Below are 17,774 nucleotides of genomic sequence, written 5' to 3' on the forward strand. Positions count from 1 at the left end.
AGGGGGAGAACAAGGCAGCGGTAGTCCAAAAGGCTGAGCGAATCCGCAGAAAAACAGGATTAAATGAATTGATGCTCTCCCAGTCAGGGGAAGGGGGAAATAAAGCTAACATGATTTCAGCCCTCCTCACCTCTCTCTGACTCCAGCACAACTATTCTACCCTTGGGCTGACCTCCACCGCCAGACAGCAGTTCCTCTAAAGTGGGGCCCCTCGTCCCCCATCCTCCTCCTCTTCTCTCCCTGTCCTCCCCTTCCCAGAACCCCCACCCCTGTGATTCAGCACTTGGAATAGGAAGAAATAAGAAAGAAAATAAAGAATATGAAGTGTCTTCATTTGTGTGTAGGTGTGTGTGTGCGTGTGTGTAGATGTGTGTGTGTGTGGGGGAGTGTTTACGTTTAGTGGGACGAGGAGAGGGAAGAAATGGGTTGAAACCCAGAGGCAGCGCATAGCAACCGCCTCCCCTTACGGTCTCATATGAACACACATACGCCTCTCTGGGTGGAGGTGCGGTTAGGGTTGCCTCGGCCACAGTGAGCCTCGGTGTCTGCTCAGCACACAAACCACTTCCTGTGTCTCCCTGCCAAGCCAATCACACAGCAGATCCAACAAGTTCCCGCTTTACACAGAGACTTAGTGAGACTGTTATTTACTGGACAGACTAAAAACAACATTATTTTACACAAAGACCCCATTGATGTGTGTCTGTGCTCCAGTCAGTCTGTCAAAGCCATTCTGTCACAGTGTCTGTGGTAAACATGCAGGGCGTAAATGAGGACTCATACCACATCCATTATTAATGTGTCAATATATGGTGGTCATGAAAGGAGCTTGTTGTTTGTCATTGTGCTCTACATTGAGACAGAGCAGGAGAGAGGGTCCTTGTATGAAGCGTTTGTATATGTTGTGTCCACACTCTACTGTATTTCCTGTCATGTCTCTATTCACGTGTCCTGTAATTATGGGGACTCACATATTTCATTGTAGATCTGTTACCTCGGTCTTTATATCAGACTTAATGTAATAATAATGATACACACGCACTATTTACATATGTACACACACACACAAACACCGCACACACTAGACAACACCGCAGCAGCAGTAGTGACCGGAACCAGTTTTGTTACACACAGCCGTCCAGGAGGAGCGCCAGCGGGCCAAAGAGCGCAGCGAGAACGAGGTGGAGTCCACCAGCGGCGTCAACGAGGACATGCCCGTGGAGAAGGTCCTGGAGGCCGAGCTCGCTGTGGAACCCAAGACCGAGACCTACACCGAGACCAACCTGGGCATGCCATCCAACTCGGTGAGTCACTACACCGTATGCACTGTTCACCCTGTACTCTGTCCTGAAGAGCAGGAGCCGTTTACACACACACATACAGTGCATTCGGAAAGTATTCAGACCGCTTGACTTTTTCCACATTTTGTTACGTTACAGGCGTATTCTAAAATGGATTACATAAAAAAAATCCCCCTCAATCAACACACAATACCCCATAATGAAAAAGTGAAAACAGGTTCTTAGAAGTGTTTAGAAATACCTTATTTACACAAGTATTCAGATCCTTTGCTATGACCCGCGAAATTGAGCTCAGGTGCTTCCTGTTTGCATTGATCATCCTTCAGATGTTTCTACAACTTGATTGGAGTCCACCTGTGATAAATTCAATTGATTGGACATTATTTGGAAAGGCACACATCTGTCAATGTAAGGTCCCACAGTTGACAGTGCATGTCAGAGCAAAAACCAACCCCGGGGTGGAAGGAATTGTCCGTAGAGCTCCAAGACAGGAATGTGTCGAGGTACAGATCTGGGGAATGGTAACAAAACATTTCTGCAGCATTGAAGGTCCCCAAGAACACAGTGGCCTCCAGCATTCTTAAATGGAAGAAGTTTGGAACCACCAAGACTCTTCCTAGAGCTGGCCATCCGGCCAAACTGAACAATCGGGGGAGAGGAGCCTTGGTCAGAGAGGTGACCAAGAACTAGATGGTCACGCTGACAGAGCTCTAGAGTTCCTCTGTGGAGATGGGAGAACCTTCCAGAAAGACAACCATCTCTGCAGCACTCCACCAATCAGGCCTTTATGGTAGAGTGGCCAGACGGAAGCGACTCCTCAGTAAAAGCCACATGACAGCCCGCTTGGTGTTTGCCAAAAGGCAGCTAAAGACTCTCAGACAATGAGAAACAAGAACCTCTGGTCTGATGAAACCGAGATTGAACTCTTTGGCTTGAATGCCAAGCGTCACGTCTGGAGGAAACCTGGCACAATCTCTATGATGAAGCATGGGGGTGGCAGCATCATGCTGCGGGGATGTTTTTCAGCGGCATGGACTGGGAGACTAGTCAGGATTGAGGGAAAGATGAACGGAGCAAAGTACTTAGAGATCCTTGATGAAAACCTGCTCCAGAGCCTTCAGGACCTCAGACTGGGGTGAAGGTTCACCTTCCAACAGGACAACAACCCTAAGCACACAGCCAAGACAACAACGCAGGAGTGGCTTCGGGAAGTCTCTGAATGTCCTTGAGTGGCCCAGCCAGAGCCCGGACTTGAACCCGATCAAACATCTCTGGAGAGACCTGAAAATAGCTGTGCAGCAATGCTCCCCATCCAACCTGACAGAGCTTGAGAGGATCTGCAGAGAAGAGTGGGAGAAACTCCCCAAATACAGGTGTGCCAAGCTTGTAGCGTCATATCCAACAAGACTCGAGACTGTAATATCTACCAAAAGTACTTCAACAAAGTACTGAGTAAAGGGTCTGAATACTTATGAATGTGATATTTCCATTTTATTTCATTTTATTTTTCAGAAATGTCTAAAAAGGTGTTTTTGCTTTGTCATCATGGGGTATTGTGTGTAGATTGAAGAGGGGAAAAAAACTATTGAATCCATTTTACAATACTGAAATATGGAAAAAGGCAAGGGGTCTGAATACTGTCCGAATGCACTGTATATGTACAATGACACCAACACACTTATCCACATACAGTGGGGCAAAAAAGTATTTAGTCAGCCACCAATTGTGCAAGTTCTCCCACTTAAAAAGATGAGAGAAAAAAAATCCAGAAAATCACATTGTAGGATTTTTAATGAATTTATTTGCAAATTATTGTGGAAAATAAGTATTTGGTCAATAACAAAAGTTTATCTCAATACTTTGTTATATACCCTTTGTTGGCAATGACAGAGGTCAAACGTTTTCTGTAAGTCTTCACAAGGTTTTCACACACTGTTGCTGTTTTTTTGGCCCATTCCTCCATGCAGATCTCCTCTAGAGCAGTGATGTTTTGGGGCTGTTGCTGGGCAACACAGACTTTCAACTCCCTCCAAAGATTTTCTATGGGGTTGAGATCTGGAGACTGGCTAGGCCACTCCAGGACCTTGAAATGCTTCTTACGAAGCCACTCCTTCGTTGCCCAGGCGGTGTGTTTGGGATCATTGTCATGCTGAAAGACCCAGCCACGTTTCATCTTCAATGCCCTTGCTGATGGAAGGAGGTTTTCACTCAAAATCTCACGATACATGGCCCCATTCATTCTTTCCTTTACACGGATCAGTCGTCCTGGTCCCTTTGCAGAAAAACAGCCCCAAAGCATGATGTTTCCACCCCCATGCTTCACAGTAGGTATGGTGTTCTTTGGATGCAACTCAGCATTTTTACGTCCTCCAAACACGAAGAGTTTAGTTTTTACCAAAAAGTTATATTTTGGTTTCATCTGACCATATGACATTCTCCCAATCTTCTTCTGGATCATCCAAATGCTCTCTAGCAAACATTAGACGGGACTGGACATGTACTGGCTTAAGCAGGGGGACACGTCTGGCACTGCAGGATTTGAGTCCCTGGCGGCGTAGTGTGTTACTGATGGTAGGCTTTGTTACTTTGGTCCCAGCTCTCTGCAGGTCATTCACTAGGTCCCCCCGTGTGCTGGGATTTTTGCTCACCGTTCTTGTGATCATTTTGACCCCACGGGGTGAGATCTTGTGTGGAGCCCCAGATCGAGGGAGATTATCAGTGGTCTTGTATGTCTTCCATTTCCTAATAATTGCTCCCACAGTTGATTTCTTCAAACCAAGCTGCTTACCTATTGCAGATTCAGTCTTCCCAGCCTGGTGCAGGTCTACAAATTTGTTTCTGGTGTCCTTTGACAGCTCTTTGGTCTTGGCCATAGTGGAGTTTGGAGTGTGACTGTTTGAGGTTGTGGACAGGTGTCTTTTATACTGATAACAAGTTCAAACAGGTGCCATTAATACAGGTAACGAGTGGAGGACAGAGGAGCCTCTTAAAGAAGAAGTTACAGGTCTGTGAGAGCCAGAAATCTTGCTTGTTTTTAGGTGACCAAATACTTATTTTCCACCATAATTTGCAAATAAATTCATTGAAAATCCTACAATGTGATTTTCTGGATTTTTTTTCCTCATTTTATCTGTCATAGTTGTAGTGTACCTATGATGAAAATTACAGGCGTCTCTCATCTTTTTAAGTGGGAGAATTTGCACAATTGGTGGCTGGCTAAATACTTTTTTGCCCCACTGTATGCACATGCACATACACACTCACTCTCCATTTTCTAAAATGTTCCCTCGGTATGAAACAGGTTCCTCAGCCTCTGACGTGTGTCTTTGCAGTAATGGCCATTATTAACATGTAATCAGTGTTATCACAACAATTTGCCACACCATTACAGGTCAAGTATGCTGCAATCTGACAATCTTCATTATCCTCTCTGGAGCGGGACTCCCCAGGGTATCGCTTGATTGACAGGGAGCAGCCATTAGCCAACATGAGGATGAGGAACAAATCACATCAAATCAAATAGTATTTGTCACAGTCGCCGAATACAGCAGGTGTAGACCTTACCGTGAAATGCTTACTTTACAAGGCCGCAGGAAATAAGCTTTAAAATATCAAAATAATTCTCTGCCTCAAGAAAAATGTGTAGAATTGCGGGAAATTACCTATAAAACTGCAAAATGTTCTTTCCGCCAACAAGAGGGGTATAAACAGTTTGGGGTCACATGGGTTGTGAGGTGGGGTTTTGTTACTACGCCGATATATGACGATATCCATCTGGACCTTTGCCACTTAGGAAATTTGTGTGACCAGACCTTCTCAAATAGTACTTGAGTACGAGACTATGTCTGGCTCAACCGTGAATAATACAACAGACTAAGGAATTAACATGGTCCACACACACCCGCACAGTCGTGGAGAGGGCACTGTAGCGCCTCTTCCCCCTCAGGAGAATGAAAAGATTTTGTATGGGCCCTCAGATCCTCAAAAAGTTCTACAGCTGCACCATCGAGAGCATCTTAACTAGCTGCATCACGCTTGGTATAGTGAATGCACGTCACTTGTTCTTGAACACAAAATGTTACAGAAGGTAGTGTGGACAGACCAGTACATGAGTGGTGCCGAGCTCCCTGCCATCCAGGACCTCTATATCAGGCGGTGTCAGAGGAAGGCACGAAAAATTGCCAAAGACTCCAGCTAACCTAGCCATAGACTGTTCACTCTGCTACTCTTGGAGCAACAGACTCAGAGACAGCTTCTACCCGCAAGCCATACGTAAGACTGCTAAATAGCCAGACTGCTAAATAGTAAATTAATGGTACCCAAACAATCTGCACTGACTCTATGTACACTAGACTACATATACACACACACCATATAAACACTCACTCATACACACAACATTAACACTCCCACAGAAAACCAACACACATTCATATACACTACTTATGCACATACACACATAACACACACACGCATACCGACACAACACAAACACACGTACATACGCATTACACACACACACACACACACACACACACTCGTATTATTATCTATCCTGATGCCTAGTCACTTTACCCTGCCTTCACGTATCTACCTCAAATACCTTGTGTAAGTACGGTGTATTCGGAAAGTATTCAAACCCCTTGACTTTTTCCACATTTTGTTACATTACAGCCTTATTCTATAATGTATTTAAATGTTTTTTTCCCCTCGTCAATCTATACACAATACCTCAATAAAGCAAAAACAGGTTTTTAGAAATTTTAGCAAATATAACTGAAATATCACATTTACATAAGTATTCAGACCCTTTACTCAGTACTTTGTTGAAGCACCTTTGGCAGCGAGTACAGCCTCTTCTTGGGTGTGATGCTACAAGCTTGGCACACCTGTATTTGGGGAGTTTCTCCCATTCTTCTCTGCAGATCCTCTCAAGCTCTGTCAGGTTGGATGGGGAGCATCTCTGCACAGCTATTTCAGGTTTCTCCAGATACGTTTGATTGGGTTCAATACAGGGCAAAGGCTGGACCACTCAAGGACATTCAGAGACGTGTCCCAAAGCCACTCCTGCGTTGTCTTGGCTGTGTGCTTAGGGTCATTGTTCTGTTGGAAGGTGAATTTTCGACCCCAGTCTGAGATCCTGTGCACTCTGTGGCAAGTTTTTATCTCTCTGTAATTTTCTCCATTCATCTTTCCCTCAGTCCTGACTAGTCTCCCAGTCCCTGCCATTGAAAAACATCCCCAAAGCATGGTGCTGCCACCACCATGCTTCATCATAGGGATGGTGCCAGGTTTCCTCCAGACATGATGATTGGCATTCAGGCCAAAGAGTTCAATCTCGGTTTCATCAGACTAGAGAATCTTGTTCCTCATGGTCTGAGAGTCCTTTAGGTGCCTTTTGGAAAACTTCAAGTGGGCTTTCATGTGCCTTACTGAGGAGTGGCTTCCATCTGGCCACTCTATCATAAAGGTCTGATTGGTGGGGTGCAGCAGAGATGGTTGTCCTTCTGGAAGGTTCTCCCATCTTCACAGAGGAACTCTGGAGCTCTTTCAGAGTGACCATCGGGTTCTTGGTCACCTCCCTGATCAAGGCCCTTCTCCACCGACTGCTCAGTTTGGCCGGACAGCCAGCTTTATTAAAAGTCTTGGTGGTTCCAAACTTCTTCCATTTAGGAATGATGGAGGCCACTGTGTTGCTGGGGACCTTCAGTGCTGCAGACATTTTTTGGTACCTACCAGATCTGTGCCTCGACTCAATCTTGGCTCGGAGCTCTACGGACAATTCCTTCAACCTCATGGGTTGGTCTTTGCTCTGTGGGGCCTTATATAGACAGGTGTGTGCCTTTCCAAATCATGTCCAATCAATTGAATTTACCACAGGTGGACTCCAATCAACTTGTGGAAACATCTCACGGATGATCAATGGAAGCAGGATGCACCTGAGCTCAATTTCAAGTCCCACAGCAAAGGGTTTGAATTCTTATGTAAATAAGGTATTTATGTTTTTTATCGTTAATAAATTAGCAAAAACTTCTAAAAACCTGTTTTCGCTTTGTCATTTGTGTAGACTGTTGAGGAAAATGTTTTATTTAATCCATTTTAGAATAAGGCTGTAACGTAAACAAAATGTGGAAAAAGTCAAGTCTGAATTCTTTCCAAATGCACTGTATCTACCTCAAATACCTCACACCTTTGCCCATTGCTCTGGTACTGGTACTCCCTTTATATTGCTCCACTCTTGTGTTACTGTTTTTATTTTTTAACTCTGCATTGTTGGGAAGGCCTCGTAAGCAAGCATTTCACGGTGAATTCTACACCAGTTGTATGTGATTTGATCATCTAATCTAAGGAAGGTTTTACCGACAGCATCTGACCAACCTCTGGTTTCTCAGGAATCCTACTGGAACAACAGACACAGAGCAGTTGTGTAGGAGAGGGAAGGAGGGAGCGAGGGACAGAGGAAGGAGGGAGGGAGGGAGTGCTTCTTCTGGGACTCGTCTGTTCTGGGGGGGGAAGTGTCCTGTGAAGTGAAGGTAGAACTCTGAAGGCTGTTATGTGAGTAAATGGGAGCTGTTCTTGGGTAGATGGAAATGTACGTGATGAGCGTTGACATTTGGGAGGAGAGGGAAAGGAGAGGGGAGGGGCTGGCAGCTCTCTGACACACTAAATCACTCTGTGTGTGTGTCTGTCTGGGCTTCGCCTTGCCGTAACTGCTCTGCTCTACATCTCACCACTGGGGCTCTGACACCAACAGGGGGTGCCCCACAGGAGATAGAGGAGGATATCAATCTTTTCTAGAAATCTAGCTTTGATAAAGACAGAGAAATACCACTTGTTTTGGTCATTTTTGAGTAATTCTTGGTAATTTCTAGTGGATCCATATTTGTAGGTTTTTGTTTATTTCTTGCTATGGTTTAAGGTAATGATTGTAATGGGGAGTTGTAGTTCAATAGGCCATGTAGATTGGGTAATGTGGGACATTTTTATTCATCTAATTTGCCCTAGCTAAAGACAACTGCTGAGACACCTCCTAGTTCCCCCTTCTACTTATATTTCAATTGACACTGAAATCGATCCTCATAATCATATGAAAAGTTAGGAGTAGTGATGCATCTATATGATTTCTTTGGGCCGATAACGGTATCGATATCCTTTTAAGCGTTCTAGTACAGTTAAATAGTTAACACACACACATGAACGCAGTGGCCTAAGGCACTGCATCTCAGTGCAAGAGGTGTCACTACAGTCCCTGGTTCGAATCCAGGCTGTATCACATCCGGCCGTGATTGGGAGTCCCATATGGTGGCGCATTCATTGTAAATAAGAATTTGTTCTTAACTGACTTGCCTAGTTAAATAAAGGTTACACACACACACACCACACTGACCAAAAGGTTATTTTGTTGGCATTTACGTATGTCCCCATAACCAGTAGAACATCATCAAAACCTACTCACTTACTTGCTGTGCTGTTTCGTGGTTCATTTGTTCAGTCGTTTCATTCTCAACCAGGATTTCTATGTAACAACGTTTGGGTCTTTGCGTGTCAAAAAAATAACACAACATCTGCTTTAGTAGCTGTAGTTAGCTAGCTAACTACATAGCTAGGTGTCATCATCTAAAATAACCCTAATTTGGAAGACAGTTCTTATTGGATTAATGGTGGTCGGACCCATCTATGTGAAGCTAGCCACAATAAGGATTAGCCACAATAGTGACTTTGCACATAGCCTTCAAAGTAAAAGTATTGCATAATTATACTATTTGTATTAATTTGCCTCACTGTCAAAGACATACTTTTATTTTGAAGGCAAACTGCATAATCCCTATTGTGGCTAGCTTCACAATACATAACCCGGTCCATTCGAGCCTCACTAGCCAGATGAAGCTAGCTGGCTGCATTTTACGTTAGCTTTGGGCAACAGGGTTAAGTAGCTGGCTAGCTATTTATTTTCATGAACTGAAGTTCAATTTCAATAGGCGAACAATAAGTAGCAACCTAGCAAATACTTACTCACAAGGATTCCTAAATCATTGCTAAGAATAATGAAAATGACTGCAGTTTCTACTGGTCATTGTTTTTAGGCTGGTTGTATTGGTATGCTTTATTACCAACGCGGTATTGTGAACACATCGTTTGTGGCCGGTGTTTGCTTGTTTGCAGACTTTTTTGTACAGCTTTGACAGTGCTACTGGATCTTTTTTGACACGCAAAGACCCAAAAGGTGTTCCATAGTATGTATGTTGTGAAACTAATAGCAGTGACGCTATTACTGTGTAACTCCGGTAGGGCAACATCTGAAAAATAGTGCACTTGGTAGTGTGTACTTGTGCTCGACCAGTCAGTAAAAGCCAACATCACCCATGACAGGGAACAGTTGACTGTCAAGGTCAATGAATTCCATTATCTTGGCTTTAATGGATTTCGCCCTTTGAGTTGTCTCACTGAAATGTTCTTACTCTTTCAAATGACTGCTGGACTTGTTCACTGCTCCATCCACACAGTAGACATTGTGGGCTAGGTTAGGAATGCTGTGTTGCACGTGTAGCGCAACATTTTACGTAGCGTTATTACATCAAGTATCTATGTTATATAGGTATGCACGGTAGCTTTGACATCGGTTTTTAACATCGCCGTTAAACTAGACATCGGCCAATACTTATGTTGGCATTTTTAGCTAATATCGTCCTATTCCGATATGTTCACCGATATATCGTGCATCCATAGTTAGGAGTCGATTAAACAAGGGTAGAGCGGCACAGTCAGTTTTGGAATGTGTCCCCGTGCGCTGTCCCCTTGGCAGGCAGTCCCAGTATATTAGGATCCCCTCTGCCCCGTGTGTTAGTGAATCCCTGGGCCAGGGCCCGTGAATGCACACCATGAATGGGGACTGCCACTGTCTAATGACCAGGGTTTGGCGAAGCTGAATAAAGTGTGTTTATCTCATGGTGACCTAGAACCGGAGTTAAACAGGCATTAGTAACATGCCTCCAGTCAGACAAGCCAGGGCCTTCTCTTCAAGGAGGGAGGGATGGGGAGGAGTGGGGTAACACGACATTCTGGGGATTTTTCCCTACCTCTGTCTGGCTCTTTCTCACTATCCCTCTCTCTTTTGCTATGGATTTTTCTCATTCTGTCTGTGTATAATCCAACCTTGTGTGCTGTTTGAATCTGTCAAGTTGTATAATTCTTTGTCTCTCTCTTTCTCTGCTGTGTCTTTGTAAACAGAGAGGTAGGCTAATGTTGTTCAGAGCATACTTGGTTGAGGGTACTCTCAATACTCTTCTTCAACAAACAGCCAATCATGAGATCTTTACTCTCAACTCACAATCTTGTTGGAAATTTGGATTAGGGACAAATCATCTATTGACTACTACATTTCTCTTTGTTGTCACGCAACTGTAGTGGGGTTTAAGCAGAATATGAAAAATGTAAAAGCCAGTCTCTGATCTCTCCCCTCCACAAGTGATCAAAATTTAATAGGACGATATGCAAGCCAGGCATTTCCGTGAGAGGAGAGGCTGAGATGGATATTGGCTGTGAATAATGCACACCAAAGCCTTCAATTCAGTCTGGAACAAAAAACACTCATGTTTGCGTCAAACATTAAGAAGGTGTCCTCAAAGCATCTCTCATAAGCCCAAACGCTCACAGTCCCTTTCCATATCTCTCTATCTCTTTCTCAGGGGAGGGTTACGTCTCTCCTCTGGGGAGGGTTACGTCTATTTCAGAAAATGATCAGCTGGCCCCCTATCCTCCAGAGCGAAGGATGTTCACAGAGAAGGAATGTAAAAGAGTTTCTCTCACAGACAGCTATGGGTTCTGTAAGGTCACAGCGGTCCCTCTTGGCCTAGGCCCGAATTCACAATATCTTCTTAAGAAGAAACGTATACTTAAGTGCCATTTTTTTCCTTAACTTTATACTTAAAAATACATTCATGAAAAGTTGCTATTCCTCAATAAAGTTCTTAAACTCAAGGCAAAGAGAAAATAACTTAATGAAAGCAATTGAACATGTTTAATTCACTCACAAACTTAATCTTACATTTTCAGTATTGATTGTTTTAAATCCAATTAAAAAAATTGACCAGTGATCTCAGTAAAAATATGCTATTATGATTGTCCTTGCTAGCTAGATAGCTAGCTAGCTCGGTTGCCTAGCGACAATCATCTTAAGAAGATAGTTAAGAAGTTCATAATTGTAAATAAGAATTTGTCCTTAACTGACTTGCCCAGTTAAATAAAGGTTAAATAAAAATACAATTATTCTTCCAGACCTCGGAAGGCATTGTGGTCTCTTCCACTGTGACTCCCCGTAACATCCTCTGACTGGTGTCTTCTCACTCACCTACAGTGAGATAATATGTGCTCATGGCGGGAGTGTGGTCTATGTTCTCCCCTGTCATCTTCATGGTGTATACAGTGAGAAACGAGGTCAGTGTAAACACGGCTAAGAGAGCCATGCAATATTCATGAGCCTTCACCGTGTTTAACGAGAACTCTGGGAGTTGTATTCTTTTGAGAGGCCTCGACAGGGACACAAAATACAGCCCCTTTTGTTTTGTTTTGTTTGGGCTGCGGCTGCGGCTGCCTTTGGAATGAATTAGCAGATTTGTTTATGTGTTTGAAGGAGAAATACAGGCGGAAAAACTGTCGCGCTGAGCCGTGCGGTGCACAAACGACTCCCACAGAGATCAGATGCTTCAATATTTATAAGATGCTTTTTTTTCTCCTCCCAAAGAAAAACTACTTTCAGTTTTCAAAACAGTGCTGGCTTTGTGTCTGGTTAACTGTTTCATACTGTTTCATATTTCAAGCGGTCGTGTCTGATTCTCGGCAGTCAGTGAGAGTTTCACACTATAGGGAGGGAGGAAGGAAGGGGGGATGGAGTGGGGAGTCTTAGGCCTGAGCATTTGAAGTAGAGGAAGAATGGAAGGAAGAGGAGGTGCAATTCATTTTTCTCATCTTACTCTAATCTTCTCCAGAGAGCTACAGTTGTAGTTGAGATCTTCGGAGCTTTCAGCATTGATCTGTTGGATTTGGTGAGAGAGAGAAGTTGGGGAGCGAGAGAAGATACCTTTTGTTATTGATAACATCGATGGGGACATTTTTTCTCTCCACTGGATATGTTTATACGTTAGAAGTGCTTGCCTCCTTCACTAACCACGGTTTCCTCCTGGGTTGAGTGAGGCCTCGAGTGAGGCCTTCAGTTTGATGGCTTCTAAAACTTGAGGTGTCTTTGCTCTTGTCCATTCACATCCATATTTCCATCCACCCTACACACTCTCTCTCTCTCTCTCTCTCTCTCTCTCTCAGTTCTTTTCCTCTACCTTTCAGATCTCTCCTTTTCATGTTGTCCTCTGCTAACTTTTCGTCCATATACTTTACATCTTGACCTTTTTCATCCAGACTTTACTCTGTCTGAGTCAGGATTATAACCCAGGTGGTGAGTGAGAATACAGTCTCACTAGTCCATATAATTCCAGAGACTATAACTTGTTTAGCTTTCTTGAAAGCTATTTCTTAAAGGGCAATTCTGCCACTTTTCAACTTCATATTCAATATCTCCAGCACCAAACCAGTGTCTACATATGTGAAAATGGTGCGTTTCAATGATTTGTGGTTAAAATGATAAGAAGGAAGGTCATGAAAAGAGGTTAGGATTAAAAGCAAAAAAACTTTGATTTTCAAAAACTATGAGTTTTTAAAATGTTTTAACTTTTGAAGATGTCATCGGGTAGTTCTTTTTTTCTACAAAACATAGAAATGCACTGCAGACATTGCTATTGTGCTGGAGATAGAGAGTAAGGTAGTAAGGTTTTTACTTCTGCTTCTCTGCAGGTATTTCCTCCTCGGGCTAGGACAGAATCATTGTTTGTTTTGCCTTCCTGCTCGCTCCTCCTCAGAGGTGATCATTCACAAGGCAGGGGTGTGTGTGTGTGTGGGGTCTTGGCTCAGCGGATCAGGCCCTGTGCTGCTCTCTCATCCAGTGGTGCACTGCTGTGACTGGACACATACTGTATGCAGCAAAAATGAACATGCACACAGTGTGTTCGCATAATACCCACTCAACCACACACGTCACAATTTATAAAACGGGGAGGTCTAATCCTGAATGCTGATTGGTTAAATCAAATCAAATTTATTTATATAGCCCTTCTTATATCAGCTGATATCTCAAAGTGCTGTACAGAAACCCAGCCTAAAACCCCAAACAGCAAGCAATGCAGGTGTAGAAGCACTGTGGCTAGGAAAAACTGTCTAGAAAGGCCAGAACCTAGGAAGAAACCTAAACAGGAACCAGGCTATGAGGGGTGGCCAGTCCTCTTCTGGCTGTGCCAGGTGGAGATTATAACAGAACATGGACAAGATGTTCAAATGTTCATAAATGACCAGCATGGTCAAATAATAATAATCACAGTAGTTGTCGAGGGTGCAGCAAGTCAGCACCTCAGGAGTAAATGTCAGTTGGCTTTTCATATCCGATCATTAAGAGTATCTCTACCGCTCCAGCTGTCTCTAGAGAGTTGAAAACAGTAGGTCTGGGACAGGTAGCACGTCCGGTGAACAGGTCAGGGTTCCATAGCCACAGGCAGAACAGTTGAAACTGGAGCAGCAGCACGGCCAGGTGGACTGGGGACAGCAAGGAGTCATCGTGCCAGGTAGTCCTGAGGCATGGTCCTAGGGCTCAGGTCCTCCGAGAGAGAGAAAGAAAGAGAGAAAGAGAGAATTAGAGAGAGCACACTTAGCACACAGGACAACGGATAAGACAGGAGAAGTACTCCAGATATAACAAACTGACCCTAGCCCACCGACACATAAACTACTGCAGCATAAATACTGGAGGCTGAGACAGGAGGGGTCAGGAGACACTGTGGCCCCATCCGATGGACATTGTTAAAACTGCATTCCAGCTGAGGTCTATTCCACAAGTTACCACTGGCTAAATCTATGATGTTAAAATGCCTATTTACTCTGTTCCATCTGACTGCGCAATCTACTGTCTCATCAGCCCAGCCAGGCAATTTATTAACTTGATCTCCACTATAAAAAGCATCTAGACATTATCTCACATTTCTTTTAGACTAACATTTAGTTTTCAACAGCAGAGATTTGTATAAATATTGCTGTCTGTCTCTCCGACATTTGGAACATTGTTTGGAACAATATTCTAATTAAATCTGGTAACCTGTTGTATAAAAGTGATAATGCCCTCAAAGCTCGTGTTTGGAGGATATATTGGCACGGTTTGCAACATGCGTGCCAATATATCGTCCAAACATGGACTTTGAGGGCATTATCACTTAAGTATCTTTCAACCTTTGCTAAATGTATTTGTGACAGCAAGCCTTCCCGTGTGTCTCTCTCCAGCCCAACGACCCGGTGACTAACATCTGCCAAGCAGCCGACAAGCAGCTCTTTACACTGGTGGAGTGGGCCAAGAGGATCCCCCACTTCTCTGAGCTGCCCCTGGATGACCAGGTCATCCTCCTACGAGCAGGTGAGTTCAACATGACCAGGTTATGAACATTCATCAGACCACATCAGCATCCCCATGGGCAGGTCACTGCAGCATTATGGGCTTTGTAGGCTATTTGTAGGTCAAGAGCAGTCAATCTCATAGAATGAATCATCTGTCATATTCTTTATGTATGCTATCATCATTTGTGAATTTTTTACAAGTATTTTCCCTATATGTTGCCCTTGCTGATTGCTTGTCGCTCCTTATACGACCGGTGGGTCTAATCCTGAAAGCTGATTGGTTAAAACCGCATTCTAGCCGGTGTCTATTCCACAAGTTACCACCGGCTAAAATCTATGACGTTAAAATGCCTATTTACTCTGTTCCATCTGACTGCACAGTCCACTGTCTCATCATCCCAGCCAGGCAATTTATAAACTTGATTTTAAACTAACATTTGGTTTTCAACAGCGGAGATTTGTATAAATCTTGCTGTCTTTCTCTCCGACATTTGCAACATTGTTTCATTATTCAAATTCGATCTCCAGCTGTCCCATAGTAATGAACATGTCGGGAGTCGGGATGAGACAGGTAGGCAGCTTTTCTCAGCCAGTTGAAATTATGAATCAACACCATTTTTATGGATATATACAAAGAACTATCAATAGAAAACAGGAAAAATGAAAAGAAGTGCAGCTAGTTTGAAGTCTTTCCAGCTCAGGTTGGAGTGATTGTGTTAGCTGTGTTCTAGGTTAGCTCCTGACAAGAGAACTTATGTTCAATGCCAGGTGAAATTGCGCATCATTAGCTCATTGTTATGGATGAATCCAAATAAATGTCACTAGAAAACAGCTTAAACAAATGCAAATGCAGCTACTTCATTGTTATTCTGGCTGCACTGTTTGACATGACTGTAAGTTAGTAGTAGTTGGCTAGCTGGCAAGCAAGGGATAAGAACGTTGCCAGCCAACATGGGTCGCGTCCATAGATACAGAGCAAAAAGACTGGCAACCCGAACCGATAGTAATAGACAACCAGTCGGCTTGGGTAGCAACCCTAGATTTGTGTCAGGACTATATCTTGTGGAAGGATAAAATGAATTCATCAAAATATTTTTTAAATAAAAATATGTCAATCATTATTTGAATATGTTGATAACTTGTTGTATAAAAGCAATAATGCCCTCAAAGCCGGTGTTTGGAGGATATATTGGCATCGTTTGCCGGCCCTCGACAAACCTGTGCCAATATATCCTCCAAACACCTGCTTCTTGTGCATTATCACTGAAGAATTACACAGTTCACTTCCAAACTCACCCTGAGGAGGCCCATCCATCCCCATCCATCTCTCTAACCCTCTCCTACCCCGTCTAACCATTCTCCTTCTGGGTACCCATAGTGATTGAGAGAGTGAGACCTTCTGAGAAAGAGCTGTTCTGGAGCTAGCTGAGAGCGTCCTCTCTCTTCTTCTCAGCCCTCAACTCACGTCTTCTATAAATAACCACTTTAGCTCTGCTGTCTCACAGATTAAAGCATTCTAGCCCCTCTCATTCCCAACTCAACTCTGGGGAAAAGCGGATAGTGTTGCTAGGCAGAACAGTTAAAGGAGCTCTGTCACTCAAACAGCACAACGCTCTCCGTGCCTTACCCTTACTTGGTATATGAAGTGTGTTGCCTTTATTGGGATGGCAGGCGCAGTACACCCTGTTAAACACTTGTCTCTCTGGGAAGCACGTCTGAGATGGGGAACTGATGGCCCACAACCTATGCATGAAAGAACATTCTGGTTTGCCTATTCAGCCTAGAATTGATTCATTGGAATTCCCTTCCCTTGTAGTCAGCTCAATTTAGTTTGAATGTTGAATGCAACTTGATGAACTTTGTAATAGGTTTTCACTCTTTATCTCTCGTCTCTCACTTTTTTCCCTCAGGGTGGAATGAGCTCCTCATCGCATCCTTCTCACACCGTTCGATAGCGGTGAAAGATGGGATCCTCCTGGCAACAGGGCTACACGTCCATCGTAACAGCGCCCACAGTGCTGGAGTGGGAGCCATCTTTGACAGGTAGTCAAGATCACCCTGTTGACACTGCCTTGATACAATCAGCTTTGTGAAATACATTTTTGTTGGTTGCTATGCGAAGTTTCCACAGTTTCCACAATTAGGGCAAGAGAAAAGTAGACCCTGATCTGTAACAGTGAAAAGGCTCTGTCAGAAGAAGAGGTAGTGATGCGTAACAGAGAGTGCTGATTAACACACATTCATTAAATATGTATGGCTACAGGCAACGGACATCACAGCGAGATGGAGATCTGCTCAGACAGACATTTTGAAAAAATCTATTTAAAAGCGTTCCTGATGAAATCCCACTCTTTTGACTGCAATCCCATGGCAGGCTGTGACTATTCCAAAGCAGATATTGACCTTCTTTTCCATTAGTCACATTTGATGCCTATTGTTGCATTGTTTGTTTTTTAAAGTCACATTTGTATAGACGAATGTATACAAAAGAACAGTATCAAGATATGCCTTCTCAGTGTTCACAGAAGTTGATAAGGCCATCCACTGTGAGATCAATCCAACAGATTGTATTGTTAAGCACTCCAACACTCTAAACCCTGTGTCCCCTGGCATGCTGAGTCACAAACTGAAGTGTTCTTTTGAGGGCAACAGCTCTCTCTCTCTCTCTCTCTCTCTCTCTCTGTCTCTCTCTCTCGCTCTGCTCTCTTTCTCTCTTCTCTCTCTCCCTCTCTTTCTCCCCCCTCCCACTCTCTCTCTCTCTCTCTTCTCTCTCTCCCTCTCCCTCTCTTTCTCCCCCTCCCACTCTCTCTCTCTCTTCTCTCTTTCCCTCTCTTTCTCCCCCTCCCACTCTCTCTCTCTCTCTCTCTTCTCTCTCTCCCTCTCCCTCTCTTCTCTCCCCCTCCCCTCTCTCTCTCCATCTCCCTCTATCCCCAGCTGGGAATCTGTACTCAGTGATTAGCATACTGCCAGTTCACTACTTCTAATGGATGG

At 43.8% G+C, this 17,774-nt stretch overlaps 1 protein-coding gene across 6 annotated transcripts in view; it reads left to right on the forward strand.

Moving 5' to 3' along the window:
• Window positions 1–17,774, forward strand: part of LOC112231051 (retinoic acid receptor RXR-alpha-A) — a 161,068-nt gene that overhangs the window by 129,403 nt on the left and 13,891 nt on the right. For 4 of the 6 annotated variants that reach the window (XM_042311744.1, XM_024397573.2, XM_024397576.2 and 1 more), the window contains 3 exons: window positions 1,120–1,304; window positions 14,673–14,802; window positions 16,694–16,826. In XM_042311744.1, coding sequence (XP_042167678.1) covers window positions 1,120–1,304; window positions 14,673–14,802; window positions 16,694–16,826 — 448 coding nt within the window. The remainder of the gene's footprint in view (window positions 1–1,119; window positions 1,305–14,672; window positions 14,803–16,693; window positions 16,827–17,774) is intronic. The other 2 variants (XM_024397575.2, XM_024397574.2) reach the window with 1 other exon arrangement.

Source organism: Oncorhynchus tshawytscha, linkage group LG33 (genome assembly GCF_018296145.1).
Source record: "Oncorhynchus tshawytscha isolate Ot180627B linkage group LG33, Otsh_v2.0, whole genome shotgun sequence".
Classification (NCBI taxonomy): domain Eukaryota; kingdom Metazoa; phylum Chordata; class Actinopteri; order Salmoniformes; family Salmonidae; genus Oncorhynchus; species Oncorhynchus tshawytscha.